The sequence below is a fragment of the Cloeon dipterum genome, chromosome 1 (assembly GCF_949628265.1).
Source record: "Cloeon dipterum chromosome 1, ieCloDipt1.1, whole genome shotgun sequence".
NCBI classification, from domain to species: domain Eukaryota; kingdom Metazoa; phylum Arthropoda; class Insecta; order Ephemeroptera; family Baetidae; genus Cloeon; species Cloeon dipterum.
This window is the reverse complement of record NC_088786.1, coordinates 19,524,236-19,542,210: the sequence shown is the minus strand read 5'-3', so window position 1 is coordinate 19,542,210 and position 17,975 is coordinate 19,524,236. Positions and strand designations below refer to the sequence as shown.

Here is a 17,975-nt window from a genome sequence, read left to right as displayed (position 1 = left end):
GAAACATTTGGAAAGTTCTTTCCATCTTTTTTCTTTCTCAGCAATTCAACATTGATAGGCAAGAACAATATTATTTTATATTAAACAATTTCTGTGATATTTCAACAGATTGATTTAGCGTTTGACATGTTTTAGTATAAAACGTTTGCAACCAAATTTAAAAATATCAAAATAGTCTGTAGAGAGGTAAAATTGACAGAAAAAGAAAATGAGGAAACTATCATACAATTAAATTTATCAATTATTAAAAAGAATTAATAAATTTTCCAGTGTGGAAAACTTAGAATTTTATTTGAACTAATATTCCTATAATGATTCATAATTAATTAATGGAGGATTAAATTAAAAGTACTACTCGTCGCTGACCCCATCTTCCTCTTCCTCATCCTTTTTTACATTCCTCTTGTCATCAAAGGTGTGCAGCGGCAGCGTCACAATCCAGTTCATCATGCTGGAAAAATACACATTGCAGCAAAATGCAAATCCAGAAAATAAGAGCATTACGATTTTCCGTTTCTCTCCCCCTCGTAAATGGTAGGCAATATAAATTCTTCTTTGAACTTCTGCACCGCTTCCTCCTCCGCCTCCCATGTTAGCGTTTCGTGGACACCGTCCTTGCCGAATTTCCTATTGTACCTGTCGTAGTGCACCTGAGACATGATAATTTGTATAATTCAATAATTTCAACGAAATTAAAGTCAGCTTACCTCCTGCAAGACTAAGCCAAGTCCAGGAGCCATTGGGAGGTCTAACCGATTCGATTCATAAGCCTTGGACACTATATCCGGCTCAACAATGCCCTTAACAACTGCTATGGCCAAGGCAACCTGAATTAATTCATAAATTTCATTGGTTGTGGCATTGGATGATGATAAAAACAAATATTACCATTTTTCGTATTTGGTGCATCATGAAACTCTGCCCCTTGACCTGGCATTCAATGTACTCGAGCCCGTCCTTCTCGTAAGGCTTCAAGCACTCAAACTTAACTATGTACCGCTTACTGCTGGGGTCGACAAAAGTCCTATAAATCGAAACTTGTAACAGAGGTACAGTTAAAGAATGTAAATACTTTTTGCAGGTGAAGTTGTGGAAGTTTTTTGTGCCTTCGTACATCTTCAACGTCTGCGCGAACTTCTCAAGCAGCTCGGGCGTGGCCCTGAAGGATTCGTCCTCCTGGCCCACAGGGCTGAGAGCGAAAGTTGGGAATGTGTAGCTGTAAGTGCGGGCATCACAGTTTCCTTTGCTGTTGAAATTCTTGGTCACTCTCTTCAGACCGAACGCTCGTATTTCAGGAGGCAAGTGGCTGTTTAGCTGCTCGATCACGCCAGGGTCCGTACCTAAATTGAAAATCCGTATCAAATAGGGGGTTCACAAAATTCGCTGGGAAAGTCACTGCTGCATTGCGAAAAAGCATATATCATGATTGTATAGGTGGAGTTTTCCAGTTTCCCGTCTGGGTTTATAAATTATACACAAAAAACTTTAAATTTTGGAAAAAATTTTAAAAAGTCTTATATTTTCAACTACAATGATTTTTTAATCAAGTTTTAATTAAGTTGAAGTTTTCAAGCTATTTAACTTATTTGGAGCAAAATTAAGTGAAAGTTCAATGTAAGAAAAATCCGTAGTTGGTAATTGCAGTCATTTTTTTTAAAGAAAAAAATTACGGTGGTTTAATGTGCATTAAAAACTGGCGATTCCATCTGTTTTGTCTGCAAATCGAACTGTTTAAAGCTACAAATTTTATTTCTCGAGACCGCAAGAGACTGTTTTTTTAATTTTAAATGTCAACTTTGAATCTTTATAAAAGTATTTTTTCATAGAATTTTTTATCTCTTTTGAGAAGACTATTTCTTACACAGTTTCAGGGAGACTATTTGTTTGGCTGCAGACACGTTCTTGTCTGTCCTGGCTGCACGCTGGAAGAAGAGAGTGTGCGGAAAATCACACTCTTCTTGCGAGGCAAAGTCAGCCTTCAACATCGCCTTGAACAGTTCGTCTTCTATTGTGCGCATCTGGTGATTCCTCTGCATTCCGAAATAGCCCTGCCCGCTGTAGCCCATCAAAAGGGCGACCTGATTGTGAGAGGCAAAATTTAGTTTTATCAAGGAAAGCTTTGTGAAACTGCTCTTTGTATTAACAACTGCAACGGGTTTAATGACAATTTTAATACTTAACTTATTAATTCCTAAGAAAAATTGTTTTTATGAATGAATTTTTTAAATGTTACTAGACAGAAAGAGAAAAAGTTTAAGGTTCTTCGGGTTATGTACATTTAGTTTTTAGGAAATTTTTTTAACACTCAAGTTCAGGGCAGATTCTTATTGACCTCCGACCTGGACTCGAATCCCCTTCACTTAGAACTGCTTGAAGAAAAATCTGTTTTCTGGAAAAATTTCCAACGTTTCAAAAACCAGCTAGTCCAATCTCTCTTTAAATATCACATAATGGAATAAATAATCGAATAAATATAATGCCCAGCGCAATTTATACCTTTTTTCTGCGAACCCTGGCTTCAACCCGCGGCCGCTTGGACTCGTCCTCAACTTCCTCTAGTGGCCTCTTATTGTTGGTCGCAGCGGCTTCCATGGCAAAAAAGCGTCGCCAAACGTGTCTACCCAATAAAATTGATCTACCTGAGGAGTTTTTCACATGTTTTTCTCAAATTAAATGATGAAGGTATTCGCTTACTGAGCACAACAGTGCTTGCAGACGAACAGACCATGCAGTTTCAGTAATATAACCCACGAAAATCCGTCTATTAGGGAAAAAAAGCAGATCAGAGAGCTTAACCTCAATGCAACACGCCGGGCCGGTCTGAATTGTGTATGTTGCATGTTCATGTGTTGTGCATGGGAACCAGGGGGCGTGGTAAAATAATTGGTCACGCTTTTTGTAAGTTATTGGCGGGAGAGGAGTTGTTTGCGCATTTTTTAAACAATAATTATAATACAATTATCTTGGAAAAAGTACGTTGAACCGATTGATAGAAGAGCAGATAAGATTAATAACAAATTTTTTAATTGAAAAATATAAAAGGAACAATCTTCACTCATCATCCATGCAAACGCTGGCGATTTTATCACTCATTGCCATAAACTCGCAGGCAATCTCACCGACTCTCAAATCAATTCCTGCCACATCAGGTTCTGAAACATACCAATGATGTCATTGAATAAGAACATCTCAGAAATCTCAATTTAGATCGATCAAAATCTTAAATTTTTTATTCGTTTGAGCCTTCTGAATTTCTGATAAATATTTATAAAACAGTATTTTACTAGGGTGTCTAAATTAAGCACTTGGGCACGCTGCAAACTATTATCATGCATTTCTTTTGAGTAACACGAAAAACCGATGCCCCGCTCAAAATTGTTTAAAGTTAGTTGAGCCATATTCAGTCAAAGCAACAAATTTCTGTCCAGGGGTCGATGGATTTTGATGAAATTTTGTTTGCATTAATTTTGCCCTAATTGTACTTCAAAACAATTGAGAAAACTCCGACTTTCCAATTTTTGCGGGTTTTGCGGGCGTTCAAATGTCAAAATCTGGGAATTTTGAGTACTTCATAACTTTGCTCAGGGTAGTCCTAGAACAAAAATTAAAAAACCCGTAAACTCGTCTCAACAAGGCAAACAACTTTTACATTGACCTCAAAGTGGTAGGTCAAAGGTCAAGGTCATAAAAATTATTTTTTTGAATTTAAACTCAAATTTGAAAATGAATATATCGAAAAATTTTATTTTTATTATAGCCATTTTGTAGAGCACAAAAAATAAAGCTAAAAACGTTGAAATTTGGAATGGCGTTTTGCCTCATTTTTTTTAATAAAAAATGAAAACTTCGAAAATCCTTGTTTTTCGAGGTTGGTAAAAAACGATGATTGGCCAAATCTCGACTTCTAGTCATCCGAATTTGAAAAACCGCATACCGTTAGACTCCTCTCGACGTCCCTAAGTGTACTAAAGGGGTATTAGACCCACCAACCCCCAACCCCCTTTTAACCCCCTCAATAACGGGAAATTTAGCATTTTTTCGTCCGCTTCAACACCTTAGCACGACGTTGACGAGTAATTGTCTTCTTCAAACCAATTCAGTTACTTAGCTCCTGGCTTTGATATTCCAGGAAATTTTCCAATGTTGATCCCGCAACAAAATTATATTTTAGCAGCACTTAAAGAGTAAAATCAATCCATAAAATCAAAACAGAATCCTACCAGTGGCATCAACAACAGTTTCCACTTCCGAGTAGTCAAGAGCAAGCGCCTCAATTGCATTGAAGTGCATTCTCGTTTTCGGGTTGGGAAATTTACTCGGCAGATACTTGAAGCTGGTCTTCTGGATGATGGTTTTGGCCAACTCCTGCAGCGGTTCGACGTCCACCCGCGGAGACTTGACAGCGGCTTCTGACTCCCTGCACTCACCACAGAAGGGCATGTAGACGACGTAGAAGCAGTTGGCCGCGGCAAAGGGCCCGTCAGAGGCGTTCTCCAGTTGGGGCAACAAATGGGCAAGCCTGGCGCCGCTTCCCTTCCTAGTACACACTCTCACCAGCGGCGTCACCCCCTTTTCCACGCAGACTTGCAGCAGGCTGTAGAAAAGGCTGCTACTGCCTGGAAATTTTTTTTATGTTGAATTTAACAGGTTTTGGCGGATATTTCGCTATTTAGGTAAGTATGCTTACAAGGAAACTCGCAGTAGGATTAGAAGTTTTGGATTTAGGTGAATCCAATGAACTTTTTCAGTTTTTTTTTTAATTTGAAGGAAATTTTTCGATTATACGATTTAAGAGATTTTAGAAAATTTTAAAGAACTGGCCCAAAATTTCTAAATTGATTTAAAATAAGAGCTTTTGCTCAATTTAGCTGAAATTTGGTTTGCATCGGTTTGCATACACTGTTCAATGAGAAACATCGATCAGTGGGTAAATATATGACGTTCAGGGGCTGATTACCGCGACAACCTTGAGCTTAAGACTGTGGCGCCAATATGTCTTCACGAAAAATGAGACACTTCCCAAAAGGATTAGTTCCCGATTTAGTTGTTTACCCAGATAGTTAAAAATGAACCATCGATCGATTCGTCTTGTCAAGGAGTCTATCTACTATACATCATCACGATTGAATAAAAACTGGCTTCTCAATTCGATTTTGAAACACAGCTCGTACGTACACTCTGTCAAATCAATAACTTTCCCATGAGGATATCTCTTAACTGGTTTAAACACGTTTTCAATAATAAATGTGTATCACTGTTGAACCAGAATAAATCCAAGATAATAATATGTAAACTTTCGAATCCTTAAAGTTTCCTTCTTAGTGTTTGGAGCCATAACATTATGTTCTTTTATATTTTTCAGACAACTCCTCTGAAATTTCGAATTAAACTAAGTCCATTCTTGGCGAAAAATAATTTATTTGACGTGCTGAGAACCAAAATCAGATTGGCCAATCACGTTATAAATGATGAAATTTTGTTTAAATTGAAAAATATTTTGGCGATTGGCTTAACCGTTTTTTGTTTATCATAATTAGGGGATAATATTATGCCTCTTACCTGATCTTTCTTCATCATCAGGAACAATCAAAATGCCTGGCTTGATATGATCGCCCCAGAAGACCTCCGAAATAGGCTTGAACCCAAGCAAATAGATGCCAACGGGGTACAGTTCTTTCATTTTAGCCCTTTCCTCCTGATGTAAGAGACCAAATTAATCTTAAAAACCTAAAAATAATCATTTGAGTCGGAACCTTTTTAAAATAAGCTGCTCCCTCTTCAACTTTGATCCCGTAAACGACACTATCAGGGTGGACCATCTCTCCACTTGTGGTGTCATACCTGACCGTGTGCACCGCTACCTGTTCATTTGTCTCCCTGTGCAGCTTCACGTCTTGCCTTGAACTGATGTGGTCCATTCGCCTGCAAGAATTCCGCAGTGAAATTTAAGAAGGTATAATTAAAAATTTAAATACCTGAACAGCGAGTATATTTTAATGGCCATCGCAGTCCCTGGTGTGACGACAAAATCCAGTCTGGCAGATTGTCTGTTGTTGAAAGCCTTGGTAAGAATTGCATCAGGACTTTCCAAGAGATCGGAAATGGCCCAGTGTGAGCCATCCAGAGCAGTTCCCTCAGGATGGGCAATCATCATGAGCTCCTGGCAGAAAATTAGATGGGTTATTAACGCTAAGCAATATTTTAAAATTTTATACCTTATAGAATGGCTGCAAGTTGAAATTGGGGCCAGAGGAGAACAAACGGATACATATACCAACTTCCGACAAAGCTTCAACTCTTTTTAAAGTCTGTCTCCGCACAATGGGATCAATTCTCTCCATACTGTTGTTGGTCATGATGAAGACTTCCTTCACACCAAATTTTGTATTTCTTTCATATCAATTATGAATTAATTAAAACCCCTGAGTTAAATATGAATACTCACGAGAGAGACATCATAGATGAGCAAGTCCAAAGAGAATCAGACAAAACTCCCACGGGCAAAACTGTGTACTCGTCAAGGAAATCGTCCTTGAACTGCTTGCCTAGAAAAATTAAATAATCATAGCACTTCCTATGGAAAAATAAGACAAAATATACCAGGTTTGGCACACAAATATTCCAACTCCTTGCAAATTTCAGCTCCAGGCCGACTAAGCTCAAAGAAGACACAACTGTTGTTGCTGGTGAGGTTACTGGCATTTTTATTTGACTGGTTTTTAATCATGGCTCCCATCAGCACAATGCCCACAAATTCCTTGTCCGAAATGAAGATATTGTGCAAAATCCTCCGCTTCACTCCCTGTATGTATGTTGTCATGTTTCAGCCGGTTTTAATTTAATAAAATATTGCATTTTTACATCAAGACACAGCTGAAGCGAACATTTCCCGTCCTCTTCAATTTCTTTCAGCGTCCCCTCAGACGCATCAATGCAGAAAACCGCAGCATTGCGAGCAGCAACGAAGTCTGCCCTCACGTTTGTCTCGTCATCTGATCCTTCAAAGTCCATCGTTCCTATCGTGGGAATTTTCCGCTCACATTCTAGAGTTATTATACATAATTATGTATCTATGTATGTATGATTGTAAATGCATGTATTACAATAAAAAAGGGTAGTGTATGGACGGTGAGTGAAATTTAAGCAAGGATCGTGATGCCTTGCGTGTTGCGTGAAACTGTAAACACCGGGGATTAGTGGGCGTGGGTATCTGCGTGCTGGTTGGTGCTGGCTCTGGCTCGATCTGTTTACTAAATTTTTCCATGCTCATGGCTGCTCGAGTGTTTTCCATTTTCTCTCAACTAAAATCTCTCATAACGTAGCAATTCATTTGAAACCAGCTCACCAGCTCTAAATAACGTAGGTATGAAATACATAATACATACATTTTCAAGTACAATTTATGTAATACTATTAAATATCTAGGTTTTTGTTCTATTAATATGTACATACATATGTATTTATTTGGATCTATGTACATACATAACGAAACAGACTTATTATGTGGTTCCTGTTTCATTTTGACGTAAAATTTACTTAAAATTTCAGCATCATGCCGCAGGAAATTTGCAAGGAATGTCACAAGGAGAGTTTAGTCACCGACACAACCAAGGGTCAGGTGGTGTGCATCAACTGCGGTGAGGTCAATGAGGCCAACATCGTGGTCTGTGAGCCCACGTACGAGGACAATGGGCACGGCGGTTCCGCTATGATCGGAACCTTTGTGTCTGCAAACTCGACAGGAGGAGGAGGAGGATGGGTGGGGGAAGGTTATTATTTGGTTTTAAAAAACCAAGAGTTTGAATTTAATTTAAATTATTTTGCCAGGGTTGAGAGGCTATCGACATGGCATTAATAGGAATTCAAAGGAAATCACTTTCGAGAGGATCCGCAGGGAAATGACAGACAGAGGAAGACAAATGAAGCAAGTTGACGGGATTAAAGATAGACCCAAATGATAATTTGAATCAATTGTCCACAGGATGGAGCAACACAACATTGACAAAGCCTTCAATACTTTCAAATTAGCTTTCAATAGTAGGTTAACAAAAGGCAGGAAAAATGATTTAGTCATTGCAGCTTGTTTGTACATGACCTGCAGAAGCGATGGTGGAAACGCGCAATGTAATTAATTTCTATTTCAATCAGATTTGACACAACTATAATAATTTTTCTTGTCAGACTTGATGATCGATTTTAGTGAACAGTTTGGACTGGACATTTACGAGCTGGGCCGAACTTTCATGCACTTCACCAAGTCCCTCAATTTCTCCCTAAACTCAATAGGTGTGTTTTTCTAAATTAAATCTTGTTCATTCTTGCTGAAAATCATTCTGATATCTTCAGATCCCTGCCTGTACATCATCAGATTCGCTAGTCGGCTGCAGTTTGATAAGAAGACAACAGAAGTGAGCAACACAGCCATGAGACTGGTGCAGCGGATGAAGAGAGACCATTTGCACGTGGGCAGAAGGCCGTCTGGCCTTTGTGGAGCTGGTGCGTTGCCAAACTGAAACAATTATTTCACCTAATTTCACTGATTTCCTTGCAGCTTTGCTCTTTGCCGCTCGACATCACGGCTTCAACAGGAAACCAGCCGACATTGTGAAAATTGTTAAGGTTCACGAATCTACCTTGAGAAAAAGGCTAGTTAATGGGGAATTTAGAAATTAGGTTTGCTTCAACAGTTGAGTTTCATTTGTAGAATGATTGAGTTTGGTGAAACGCCATCTGCCACGATGAAATTCGAGGACTTCATGGTTGTTGATTTGGAAGCAGAACAGGACCCTCCTTCTTTCAAAGATGCCAGGCGCAGAGATCGGCAAAAGGTAAGTAATTTTTATTGCTCAGCAAAAGAGTGGACTATCAAGGCAAGTGTTAATTTTTTAATTTTAAGAAATATTCGCCTCAATTGTATTAAATATTATAGAAATTGGTATAGCATTATTCTGCCATTGAAATTTCAGAAAGAATTGTGATATTTTTTCAACAGTATTTAAAGGCAAACGTCATTCTTTTGACTTCAAATGGTAAAAAATTGCAGTAAATTCTCATGATCTGCAATAGACCTGGAATTTCTTACTTTTTTCCGGATAAACACACACGCACAAAACCCAGTAGTTTCTTGCATTAAAATAGTCTAGGGCCGCAGAAACTGCTAAATCACATTAAGTTAAAAATTTTAATGAAGCTAACATCTGTATTTCTGAAAAAGGGGTTTGAAATATTGGATGGCGAGAAGGTTGTTCATGAAGTGTCAGAGTTGAGACAGCAGATTGAAAAGCTGTTGTCTGAGAAGAGGGGACGTGGAGGAAGTTCAACTCCAGACTCGGCAAGAGGAAAGAGAAAGAGGACTGGGACCGAAAGTAATTTGTTTAAACTTAGATAATCCAGTTTGGAATTTAATTAAAAAACTCTGCAGCTTCGTTCTATGATTCTGACCCGGAAGACTCCGCATTGCAAAGGATAATTAACGAATCTACATTCAACACAGTAGCTGAGTGCATAAACAACTCAGATTCCCCTAAAAGCCTGCCAATCAAAGAAGGTATGAAATTGTTAATTGCTAGTAAAATCAATGGTTTAACTATAGTTTTTTTTGTTAGATAGGGAAACTAGTCTCAAGTTAATTTGCTTCACAATCCTCTTAAAACTTGCAATTTTAAAATTCTGGCCGTATTTGTTTTAATTTTGCAATTTCTTATTCTGAAAGTGTAAAATTTTGAGAAACATTTTTTACCTTTTACTTTCAACATTCTATGATAAATGGGAAAGAGTTAAAAGTTTCCCAGGTTGCTGTATAAATTTCTGAGAAAATCGTCTCCAAAGTTTGCATGGTTATCAAGCACTGTCTCTACTGAAAAACCTGATTTGTTTCGTCACAAGGGACATTTACCTCAAAATTCATAGTATGATTATTGCATTTTATTTGGTGCCTTAATGAAAAGTCTCACCCCTATTAGTTACGTAAATTAGATCTGAAATCTAACGTTTTTGGCACAGATTTGATGGAAGGTCCAACTCTGGAAATGATGGGCTTGGGTGCCAGGCCAGCTGAACCTCAAGAGCCTGAAGCGCCGAAAGCACCGGAGTCAGGAGAGCTAGAATATGATGACCTTGACGATGACGAACTGGACTTCTATATTTTAAGCGATGAAGAAAGAATCATCAAGTACAAACAGTGGATGGCAGAAAACGAAGACTATGTCAAAGCTCAAGAAGGTTTGATCACCATTACCCTTAAGAAGTTTTTTGCAATGAAGACTTTTTCAGAAAAAGAAGATCAGGAAAGAAGGGACAGACTTGAAGGAAAGCCTGAGAAGAAGAAGAGAAAGGCACCAAGAAAGAAAAATGCGAGTGCTCCTTGCAATACTGCTGGTTAGTCTGACGGATTTGTTAATTTTTTCTTCTTTCAATATCAACTCATTCCCCAGGTGAAGCAATCGAAAAGATGCTGAAGGAAAAGAAGTTGTCTCAAAAAATCAATTATGATGTGCTGAAGCAGCTGCGCGAAAGCGCCATTGCGTCAGCAGTTCCAGGCCCAGAAGAAAAAGGCCAAGCTCTCGCGCCATCAACTCTCATGCCGCCACCCAGCAGCATTGGGTAATAAAATCGAGTTATTTGGCTCATAGATGGAATAGTGTTTCTTTTGCAGTTTCAATCCAAGGAGGATGCAGCCAAAAATCGAATCCAGGGTTAAGCACGAACCAAAGAAACCAGTTAAAGAGGAGGAAAAGCTGCCTCTGCCTGAGATTGCTAGTGAGCATTTTAAATTACAGCTTAATTTTAATCCTCTCCTTTTACATTTTGGGATTTACTGTTGTTTGACTATAGTTAAAACCCGGGGACTGATTAAATTGAATTGTCAATTCATGAAGCTATGTCCATTAACGAAATCTGAAACATCAGCAAGAAGTTCTAAGCTTGAGCTTAAATGTTGAAAACTATTTGGCAAAAGTCTGTTTCAAAGGTGTTCTCATCTTATCCAAATCTATTTTAAAGCGTTATGAATTCCTGAAAGAAACAAAACCTAAAAAAACAACCATGTGCGTTAAAATCAAAATTCTGTTGTCATATTTAGGGTTGGGGGTTAGGGATATAAGACAGCAAATTTTTCCTCTGCGTCTGGATTGAATTTGGTTGTTCTAGATTTATTGGTATTTTACAAAATGGGCACAAATTATTCAATAAATTCCCCATCCTAGTTTTTGGCTTGAATCTACTCAATATGTCATTCAAGGATTACAAACATTTATTGCCTGAGAAGATCCCTATTCTGAAGGAACAATTTTTAAAGTTTCAGACAAAATTAACGAGGAGGATGAGGAAGGGGAGGATGGTGATTACTACGAGGATGAGGATGATGAAGAAGAAGAAGAGGAAAAACCCAAGGAATTGAAAAAGAAAAGTGTGGAAGAACCCAAGAGCATGGCTGATATGTTAAAAATGCAACGAAAAAACGATGGAGAAGCCATGGATGAAGACATGGAAGAAGATTATTACTAGAAGCTGAGTGTTCTGTATGTATGTAACCTTTTGTATTTGAAATATTTACTCAACCAAATACTCAGAAAGGGTTGTGGGAATAACGTTGATCAACAGCAACAATTATATAATAATGAATACTTGAATAGAATAAAACCAATGAAACGCGAACCATATTTAATATAGTTTCAATTTTATTGGACAAGAGGATGATTTTCATATTTTCGTCTTTTATAGAAAAAGAAACACAATAATACATAATCTCGTGGATATATTACACCATCTTTCTTTGCAAACTGTATTTTCAACTGACCACTTTGCGTTTTGCTGGATTTTTTTTTAAGTTCTTGTGTCTTTAGTGTGAGTGGTGAGAAAAGGTATCAACTTAACAACTAAAATTGCAGCAGTTGTGTTGTTCACTTTACATAATGATAACTCTTTAACAGAAAGCAGATTATTATTTTCAGTCCACTGTACAATAATAACCATTCTCTTTTAAAATAATCAATAGCAATCATAATAAAATACAATATATATATTCGCCTCCAGAGTTTTCCACTCATACAAGGTGCTCGTTATCATTAAATAACATCTTTTGGCCTTTTGTCTTGCACTTGGTTGTGTCTGTATGTGTTTCTGTGTTTCTAGCTTTGAGTTATTATTTATTCTCTTTTTATATCAGTTTATTAGTTTGTTCCAGGGAAATCATATGAAAAATATAGATATTTCTCAACACTGGCTGGCTGAGTGAGATGTGGAGGGGGAGCAAATCGCGTCCTCCCCTTCTGATCTCCTGTTAGTTTCTTTTTTTGCATAAATAATCGAATAGAGCGACGAGTGAGCAGTTTTCATATTTCATATCTAAATTATTATAAAGGAGCGATTTTGCAAACAGCCTTTTTAGTGCCATTTTTAATTATCTCCACGTCTCTTTTACGATTTAAAATCACATCTTGCAAACTTGAAAACTCAACAACTATTTATATCCGTTACTTAATTATAGGCGGTAGTTTAACGGTAGAGTGTAAATTAGATAAGGAAAACACCGTGGCGAACGAAAGTGTGTATCAAACCAAGAGAGATAAATAGAGATGGGTTACTGGCGAAAACACAAGCGTTACACAATATAGTCTCTTCTGTCTTTTAAAGTCGACGGGGGAATTCAGCGCAATTTAAAAAATTACCCGTTTTATTTGCACGTGTCGTTCTCTCTTTTGTTTTAATGTTTGCAACTCGTTTATTTCGCGTACTCCTAACTAATAAGTCAGTTTTCGTGTGTAAGCAAGAATGAGGCAGCTGATTCCGCGTGTGTTTTGGTTTAACTTTAATTATTTGCATCGTTTAGCTTCACTTGTGTTTAGTACTCCTCCTCGGCTCGTCAAGCCGCTAAAGGCTAAATTAAACTCTGTTTGGCACCGCCATTTTCGCAAAAAACAACTTTTATACGCTTTCAAAGGGAACTTTCTTTCTTGTCGTTTTGTTTGTGTAGTGCATTTTTCATAATCTCGCGAACATTTAGGCCTTTTCTCGAGAGAGCAAACAAACCAAAGCAAATGAGAATTATTAAAATTATCTGCTTCTTCTTTTTCTTCTTCTTCTTCACCTTTTAAAAAATTATTTTCGCGTCGTGAGCAAATCGATTTCCGCGTGGGTTGATGGGTGGGCAGCAAAGAATACAGGTTTGTGCTGGTGGACGCGTCGCCTGTCACAGACCCTACACAACACCGCCTATAGTCCGAGTCGTCAGGGGGGAAGGGGTTTTGGGGCAGAGGGTCCGTCGGCCGGGACTTCGGCGACATGGCGTGGTTATGGTTTTGAGCAGCGCGTCCTGTCGGCAACTATAATATTTGTATGATTCCAGAGCGAGTGATATAGTTTGGATTATTGCTTTGTACACATGTCACCCACCGAGAACTCCGGCCGCGGGGGGGGGGGGGGTTGCGGGTGCGGGGGTTGGTTTTTGAGCCTCTAGGGTCTGTGCCAGCGAGCCGTGATCGCGTGTGTGTATGTTTAACTTGCTTTTACAGTAAATTTTTGTACACATCAATGCATAGCTCATCTACAATTTTTTTCTGCAACTTCATACGTAATTCAAATATGACAACTATCGTTTCCATCGTTTGAGACAATAAAAATACTGTCCATCGAGTGTGTGTGTGTGTAAGGAGATTTAACTCGGAGCGCTCGACGTCTTGACTTCCGTCGGCGGCGCGCGCACAAATCAAATTTTCTGCGAGTTTGCGTGACATTATATAAATACAATCGGACATTAGATTTGAGAGAGATAGAGAGAAAGAGAGATTAGCTTGTGAGTGTGTGAGTGAGTGAGAGACATGATAAATATATACCCCTTGCACATCGATTATTATCATCTAATATATTTAAATTCCACATTTATTATCAATAAAATGTGAGATCATTCATATTCTTCAATCTCGGCTTATTTCATTTAATCCGCGTTCAACTAATTAATAGTATTGTGTTCGCATCGTCTCAACCTTATTTTTATCTTCAGCTTAAATATCTGTTTTTCCGATTGTTGGCACAAGAATAGTTCCAGCAGGCACAGTAGATTTTCTTCATAATTTAACTTATGTCTCGTGTGTAAATAATTTTCCGTTATTTTCATCGTAATGAATCCGCTACTTTTTGATCGATTAAAACTCTTTCGCGCTTAATTAATTATCCTAATACCGTTTCTCCTGAATGCAAAGACTAAACACGATATCTAAAATTCGAAACGAGAGCAGCAAATTTCCGATCAACTGCACGGTTGCGATTAGCATCTAATGATAGGGGCGATTTTTTTCTCTGTGTTGGATATTTACCATTCAGCGTTTTAACAACATCTTGTGTGAGTGTAGAGAGAGTGTGTGTGTGAGTGTGTGTGTTTGCGTGATAGTGTTTATTTTTGTTGCACATTTACAAACTGTGTGTTGCACATCCAATGATTTCAAGAGAGGAGACGAGCAATTCGAATAACTCTATTTAAATTTTCTGTATAAAGACGGCGCCCGTCTAGATCCGCGCGCCTTTCCCCCCGCGTACTCTGCTTCAATCGTAATCAATTAATCAATTTACAATTTTAACTCGAGCGATAAACAACAAGACACTACGATACAGGCAGCTGACAGGGGCTTTTGAAGTGATCGCCACCTCGTTCGGTTTGTGAGTGTGTGCTTTTTTTGTAAGTGATCGTCATCTTTTTCAATGCCGTGCGCGAAAGCAGCAGCGTGCGTGTCACCCTGTCTCCATCAAATCCCGAGAGTATAATTCTAAGGTTTTTTTTTACTTTTGAAAAATATTCGCAATTCCTGGCGCCTAAACATTTTCTTCCACTTGAGTGAGTGATATATACTTTTATCGCGAGAGAGAGCTTTGTGTGAGTGAGTTTGAGGTATCATAAATATTAAAATATATCTGTTCGCGTAGTCGTCACACATTCGTGATTGATGATGCACAACTTCAACTATTATTATTGAGATGATTTTCTGCGCCAAGGTTTTCATTTGCTTACTTTTCAAGAAGATCGGCTGCGTCTCTCTTTGTAAAATCTATACACCGTTGATTTAATTTATTACAAGAATAATTGCTGGCATTTTTCGCTAGAATATATATTATGAATCAGTAATAATATATGTATTTTTATTTAAACGATGCGCTGGAACACCAAACATTTAGGCCTAGACATCCCAAATATATTTTTTCTTAATAAACGACACGACGTTACCTGTGCTGGCATTTTTCTCTTTTTGTAATGCATTCTCGCGCACTTTACTTTCCGAGCCCGCCACAACAATCCAACGCGTAAGAACAACCAGCAAAATACAAATCCGGAGGCCACTGAAATTCGCTACCTAGACACGAACGCGCGCTCCACATCAAAACATCGAGTAGCTCTTAAAAATCAGGACACACCGAGAGAGTTCGTTGAATTCAAGAATATGATCAATAAATATCTTCCGCGATTGTCAATGATTGACGCACTTGACAATCACAAAAAATCGTTCGTAAAAACTGGCGCCTGTCTCCCTCTGTGCCCGTGTGTCGTGCGTGTTTCTCACAGCAAATACGCGCGCGGGGTGTGTAAATTTGGCAATTTCCTCGAGTGTAAAAATGACTCTGTTTTTTGGCACATCGATCCTATAATTAGTATTGAAAAATGACAAGCCCGCCGAGTAGTAATGAGTGTCCGAGGGTGGGTATACGAAAATGCGAACGATATATTGCTTGACATTCAAAGAGTGCTTGAACTTGTAGGGCTGCTGCGCGCGTTTGTCTCATTTCCCGTCTGCGTTTCCCAATTTGGCAACAAGTGTGTGTATGTGTGAGTGTTTGTGTGTATGAGACCAAGGCACTTTCACTACTTAATCCCGTCGTTCTCGCGCCACCCGAGTCACACGCTTTCCAACAGTGCCGCACGCACCCGATTGATAACTCTACATATTTGGAGAAACAGTGAACCGTCGATACACACATTTTTCCTGCAACCTCGAATTCGACACAAATGCTATACACAATAAGAACACCTGCGACATTTCAGTATTTAATTGAATAACCGTGAAAAACGCGTCAGAACCTTTCTTTCTTTCTCTCTTCACATTACGATGCAATGGTTTTTCTCACTCAGAGAGCGCTAAAAGGCAAAACAGGGCTAATAACCGCGCGTAAACAGTATGTATATTAATTTCCAACAATTAAGTAACAGAGAAGTCTTTTAAATGCTGTGGAATTGATCATCAATGAACGAAATTCTCTCATTTTCTCCCAACAGGGGCGGGGGCAACACCAAAAATATATATAGCTGTCGACAACCGAAAATAAACCATACACAAAGAAAGTGAGCACGAGAGCAGGGTTGTGTTTTCTTTTCTTCGTCTGGGGGTTCTTAAAATTACACTTATGCTTGAAGATCATCAGGTAGAGAACCACAATTAGCACACTTGTGGGAAATGCTGCGCTGACAACATCGAAATTGCAGCTGCCAATAAAGAGAGGGTTGGTTCACTCATCCACTTAAATAAGTCCAAGTCCCGCAGGCAATGTTGTGATCAGGGTGGGCGTGCGCAAGCAGTCGTCGCCGCTGGCGGCGCCGGTCGGCGTCGCCGGCTGCGTCGTCTTCTGCTGTTGTACTTCGGCTGACGATTTAGGCCTCTTGGGTTCCGCGTCGGGGGGACGGTGCGATTTCATGTGCGCGCTGCGGCTTTTGATTTTGCCGAAGACCCTGCAAAAAGCATTGCAATTTAGCTGAGCCGTAAAAACTGGGGCACCATCAGGGTTTGTGTTTTTGTGTGAAAGTTGATGAGACAGCGTGAAATTTCCAACTTCCTTGTGAATACGTTCGTTCAATCCGCTCTCTGAGCCGAAGAAACGCGTCTTTCGAAATTAAATTTTTAACGAAAAAGCTAGAGCTGCACATGCATGTCTATTTTCCTAGTAAGTGTTACAAAGTATGGAATATAGACCCTAAATATTATCACGATTATACAGTTTAAAGCAATGTATGACCATGGCAAAATCCACTAACTCCAGAAATAGTCCAAAATTTCCAGAAAACCAATCTAAATTGTTTTGGCTTTTTCCCTCCAATATATTCTCAATTTTATTTCCTTGTATTTTATTTATTTATTTTTTTTTATCAAAATTCAATTTTCAAGTAAATTTTGAGTAGTACTAAATTGCCTAATTTTGCAAGATATATTTTATGGTGAAAACTACGGAGTTATTTTTACGAGTAAACTACAAATAATAACAAGAATAATTCTTTTTACTTTTTTCACCTAAAATCGTTACAGATTTTGTGAAACAATTGTGAAAGTGTACTAAAACAATTTTTTCAATGTTCGACACAAAACAAATTAAAATGCGCAGCCCTAGATATAGCCAAATATTTATTATAAAATGTCTCCATTTCTACGGGCAGAGAGCAGAAGTGAGGAAATGCAGCACATTCGATTTCACAGACCATTTAGTGTTAAAAGGGGACAACCTCTAAAATCCGCAAATCCAAGGACTTATTGTTAAAAGAAGTGCAGTTTCGTGATGATATTCCATAATAATTAGAGGGGCATTCACTGACGATTTCCGACGTACTCGCTGACGTCTAAAAATGGAAAAATGCGAGAAGCGTAAACAAATGCTCTAAACACCACAATGAAAAAAAATCAGTTGCTCGAAAAAGCTGCCTAAGTTTGGTGCTCGAGCACGGCGGAAATCGTCAAAACGATCAGTGCAGTTAGATTTCGAAACAGTTAGTGAAAAGGCGGTTTTGTTAAACGAGATCATCTCTGACGAGATTGAATTAATGGAATTATAATTAATAAATATTCGCTTTCGTCGTGTACGCTGGGCGTGGGAGGATTGGGCGAGGTATCAGGCCACAGGCTTTGTTCGGAGACAACCGAGAGAGAAAATATGGTGAACGACAAAAATGTATGTATAAACAACAGAGTGGAATGAGAGAAACAATAACGGTGAGCCTGGGTCCTGTA

The 17,975-nt window shown here is 38.6% G+C and overlaps 4 protein-coding genes across 9 annotated transcripts in view; 1 reads left to right on the top strand and 3 right to left on the bottom strand.

Annotated features, from left to right (window-relative positions):
- Positions 1-241: 241 nt before the first annotated feature.
- On the bottom strand, positions 242-2,871 carry LOC135947658 (pseudouridylate synthase 1 homolog). The gene is made up of 8 exons (XM_065496544.1): positions 2,695-2,871; positions 2,497-2,639; positions 1,862-2,078; positions 1,073-1,340; positions 889-1,024; positions 708-827; positions 505-650; positions 242-451 (listed from the first exon to the last, which is right to left on the bottom strand). The coding sequence occupies exons 1-8, from the start codon at positions 2,726-2,728 to the stop codon at positions 352-354; spliced, it is 1,164 nt and encodes a 387-aa protein (XP_065352616.1). The 5' UTR covers positions 2,729-2,871; the 3' UTR covers positions 242-351.
- Positions 2,872-3,002: 131 nt separating this feature from the next.
- Positions 3,003-7,199, bottom strand: Irbp (Inverted repeat-binding protein). The gene is made up of 10 exons (XM_065496543.1): positions 7,104-7,199; positions 6,862-7,043; positions 6,601-6,802; positions 6,446-6,545; positions 6,216-6,390; positions 5,976-6,160; positions 5,754-5,922; positions 5,560-5,695; positions 4,221-4,616; positions 3,003-3,152 (listed from the first exon to the last, which is right to left on the bottom strand). The coding sequence occupies exons 2-10, from the start codon at positions 7,009-7,011 to the stop codon at positions 3,052-3,054; spliced, it is 1,614 nt and encodes a 537-aa protein (XP_065352615.1). The 5' UTR covers positions 7,012-7,043; positions 7,104-7,199; the 3' UTR covers positions 3,003-3,051.
- Positions 7,200-7,210: 11 nt separating this feature from the next.
- Brf (Brf RNA polymerase III subunit) lies at positions 7,211-11,660 on the top strand. Of its 2 annotated transcripts, none has more exons than XM_065496534.1 (15): positions 7,211-7,363; positions 7,549-7,769; positions 7,828-7,924; positions 7,982-8,124; positions 8,182-8,286; positions 8,347-8,496; positions 8,552-8,645; positions 8,705-8,828; positions 9,215-9,365; positions 9,422-9,547; positions 10,003-10,221; positions 10,273-10,377; positions 10,434-10,602; positions 10,655-10,758; positions 11,297-11,660. In XM_065496534.1, exons 2-15 carry the CDS (start codon positions 7,553-7,555, stop codon positions 11,503-11,505), a joined length of 2,013 nt encoding a protein of 670 aa, XP_065352606.1. In that variant the 5' UTR covers positions 7,211-7,363; positions 7,549-7,552; the 3' UTR covers positions 11,506-11,660. The 2 variants fall into 2 exon arrangements, with proteins under 2 accessions (XP_065352606.1, XP_065352607.1); XM_065496535.1 differs by having other exon boundaries at positions 7,213-7,359.
- LOC135947653 (pneumococcal serine-rich repeat protein-like) overlaps positions 11,661-17,975 on the bottom strand; it is a 162,520-nt gene continuing 156,205 nt past the window's right edge. For 4 of the 5 annotated variants that reach the window (XM_065496531.1, XM_065496532.1, XM_065496530.1 and 1 more), the window contains one exon: positions 11,661-16,708. In XM_065496531.1, coding sequence (XP_065352603.1) covers positions 16,501-16,708 — 208 coding nt within the window. In that variant the 3' untranslated portion in view covers positions 11,661-16,500. The remainder of the gene's footprint in view (positions 16,709-17,975) is intronic. The other variant, XR_010575699.1, reaches the window with a different exon arrangement.

Coding starts and splice junctions, on each gene's coding strand:
- Irbp (XM_065496543.1), bottom strand. CDS start 7,011: ATGGACTTTGAAGGATCAGATGACGAGACAAACGTGAGGGCAGACTTC. Junction 6,546..6,600: donor ATATTTGTGTGCCAAACCTG/GTATATTTTGTC, acceptor TAATTTTTCTAG/GCAAGCAGTTCAAGGACGAT. Junction 5,696..5,753: donor GAGCAGCTTATTTTAAAAAG/GTTCCGACTCAA, acceptor CTCTTACATCAG/GAGGAAAGGGCTAAAATGAA.
- Brf (XM_065496534.1), top strand. CDS start 7,553: ATGCCGCAGGAAATTTGCAAGGAATGTCACAAGGAGAGTTTAGTCACC. Junction 8,829..9,214: donor GGCGCAGAGATCGGCAAAAG/GTAAGTAATTTT, acceptor TTTCTGAAAAAG/GGGTTTGAAATATTGGATGG. Junction 9,548..10,002: donor AAGCCTGCCAATCAAAGAAG/GTATGAAATTGT, acceptor TTTTTGGCACAG/ATTTGATGGAAGGTCCAACT.
- LOC135947658 (XM_065496544.1), bottom strand. CDS start 2,728: ATGGTCTGTTCGTCTGCAAGCACTGTTGTGCTCA. Junction 2,640..2,694: donor TGCAAGCACTGTTGTGCTCA/GTAAGCGAATAC, acceptor AAAACTCCTCAG/GTAGATCAATTTTATTGGGT. Junction 1,025..1,072: donor CACAACTTCACCTGCAAAAA/GTATTTACATTC, acceptor TTCGATTTATAG/GACTTTTGTCGACCCCAGCA.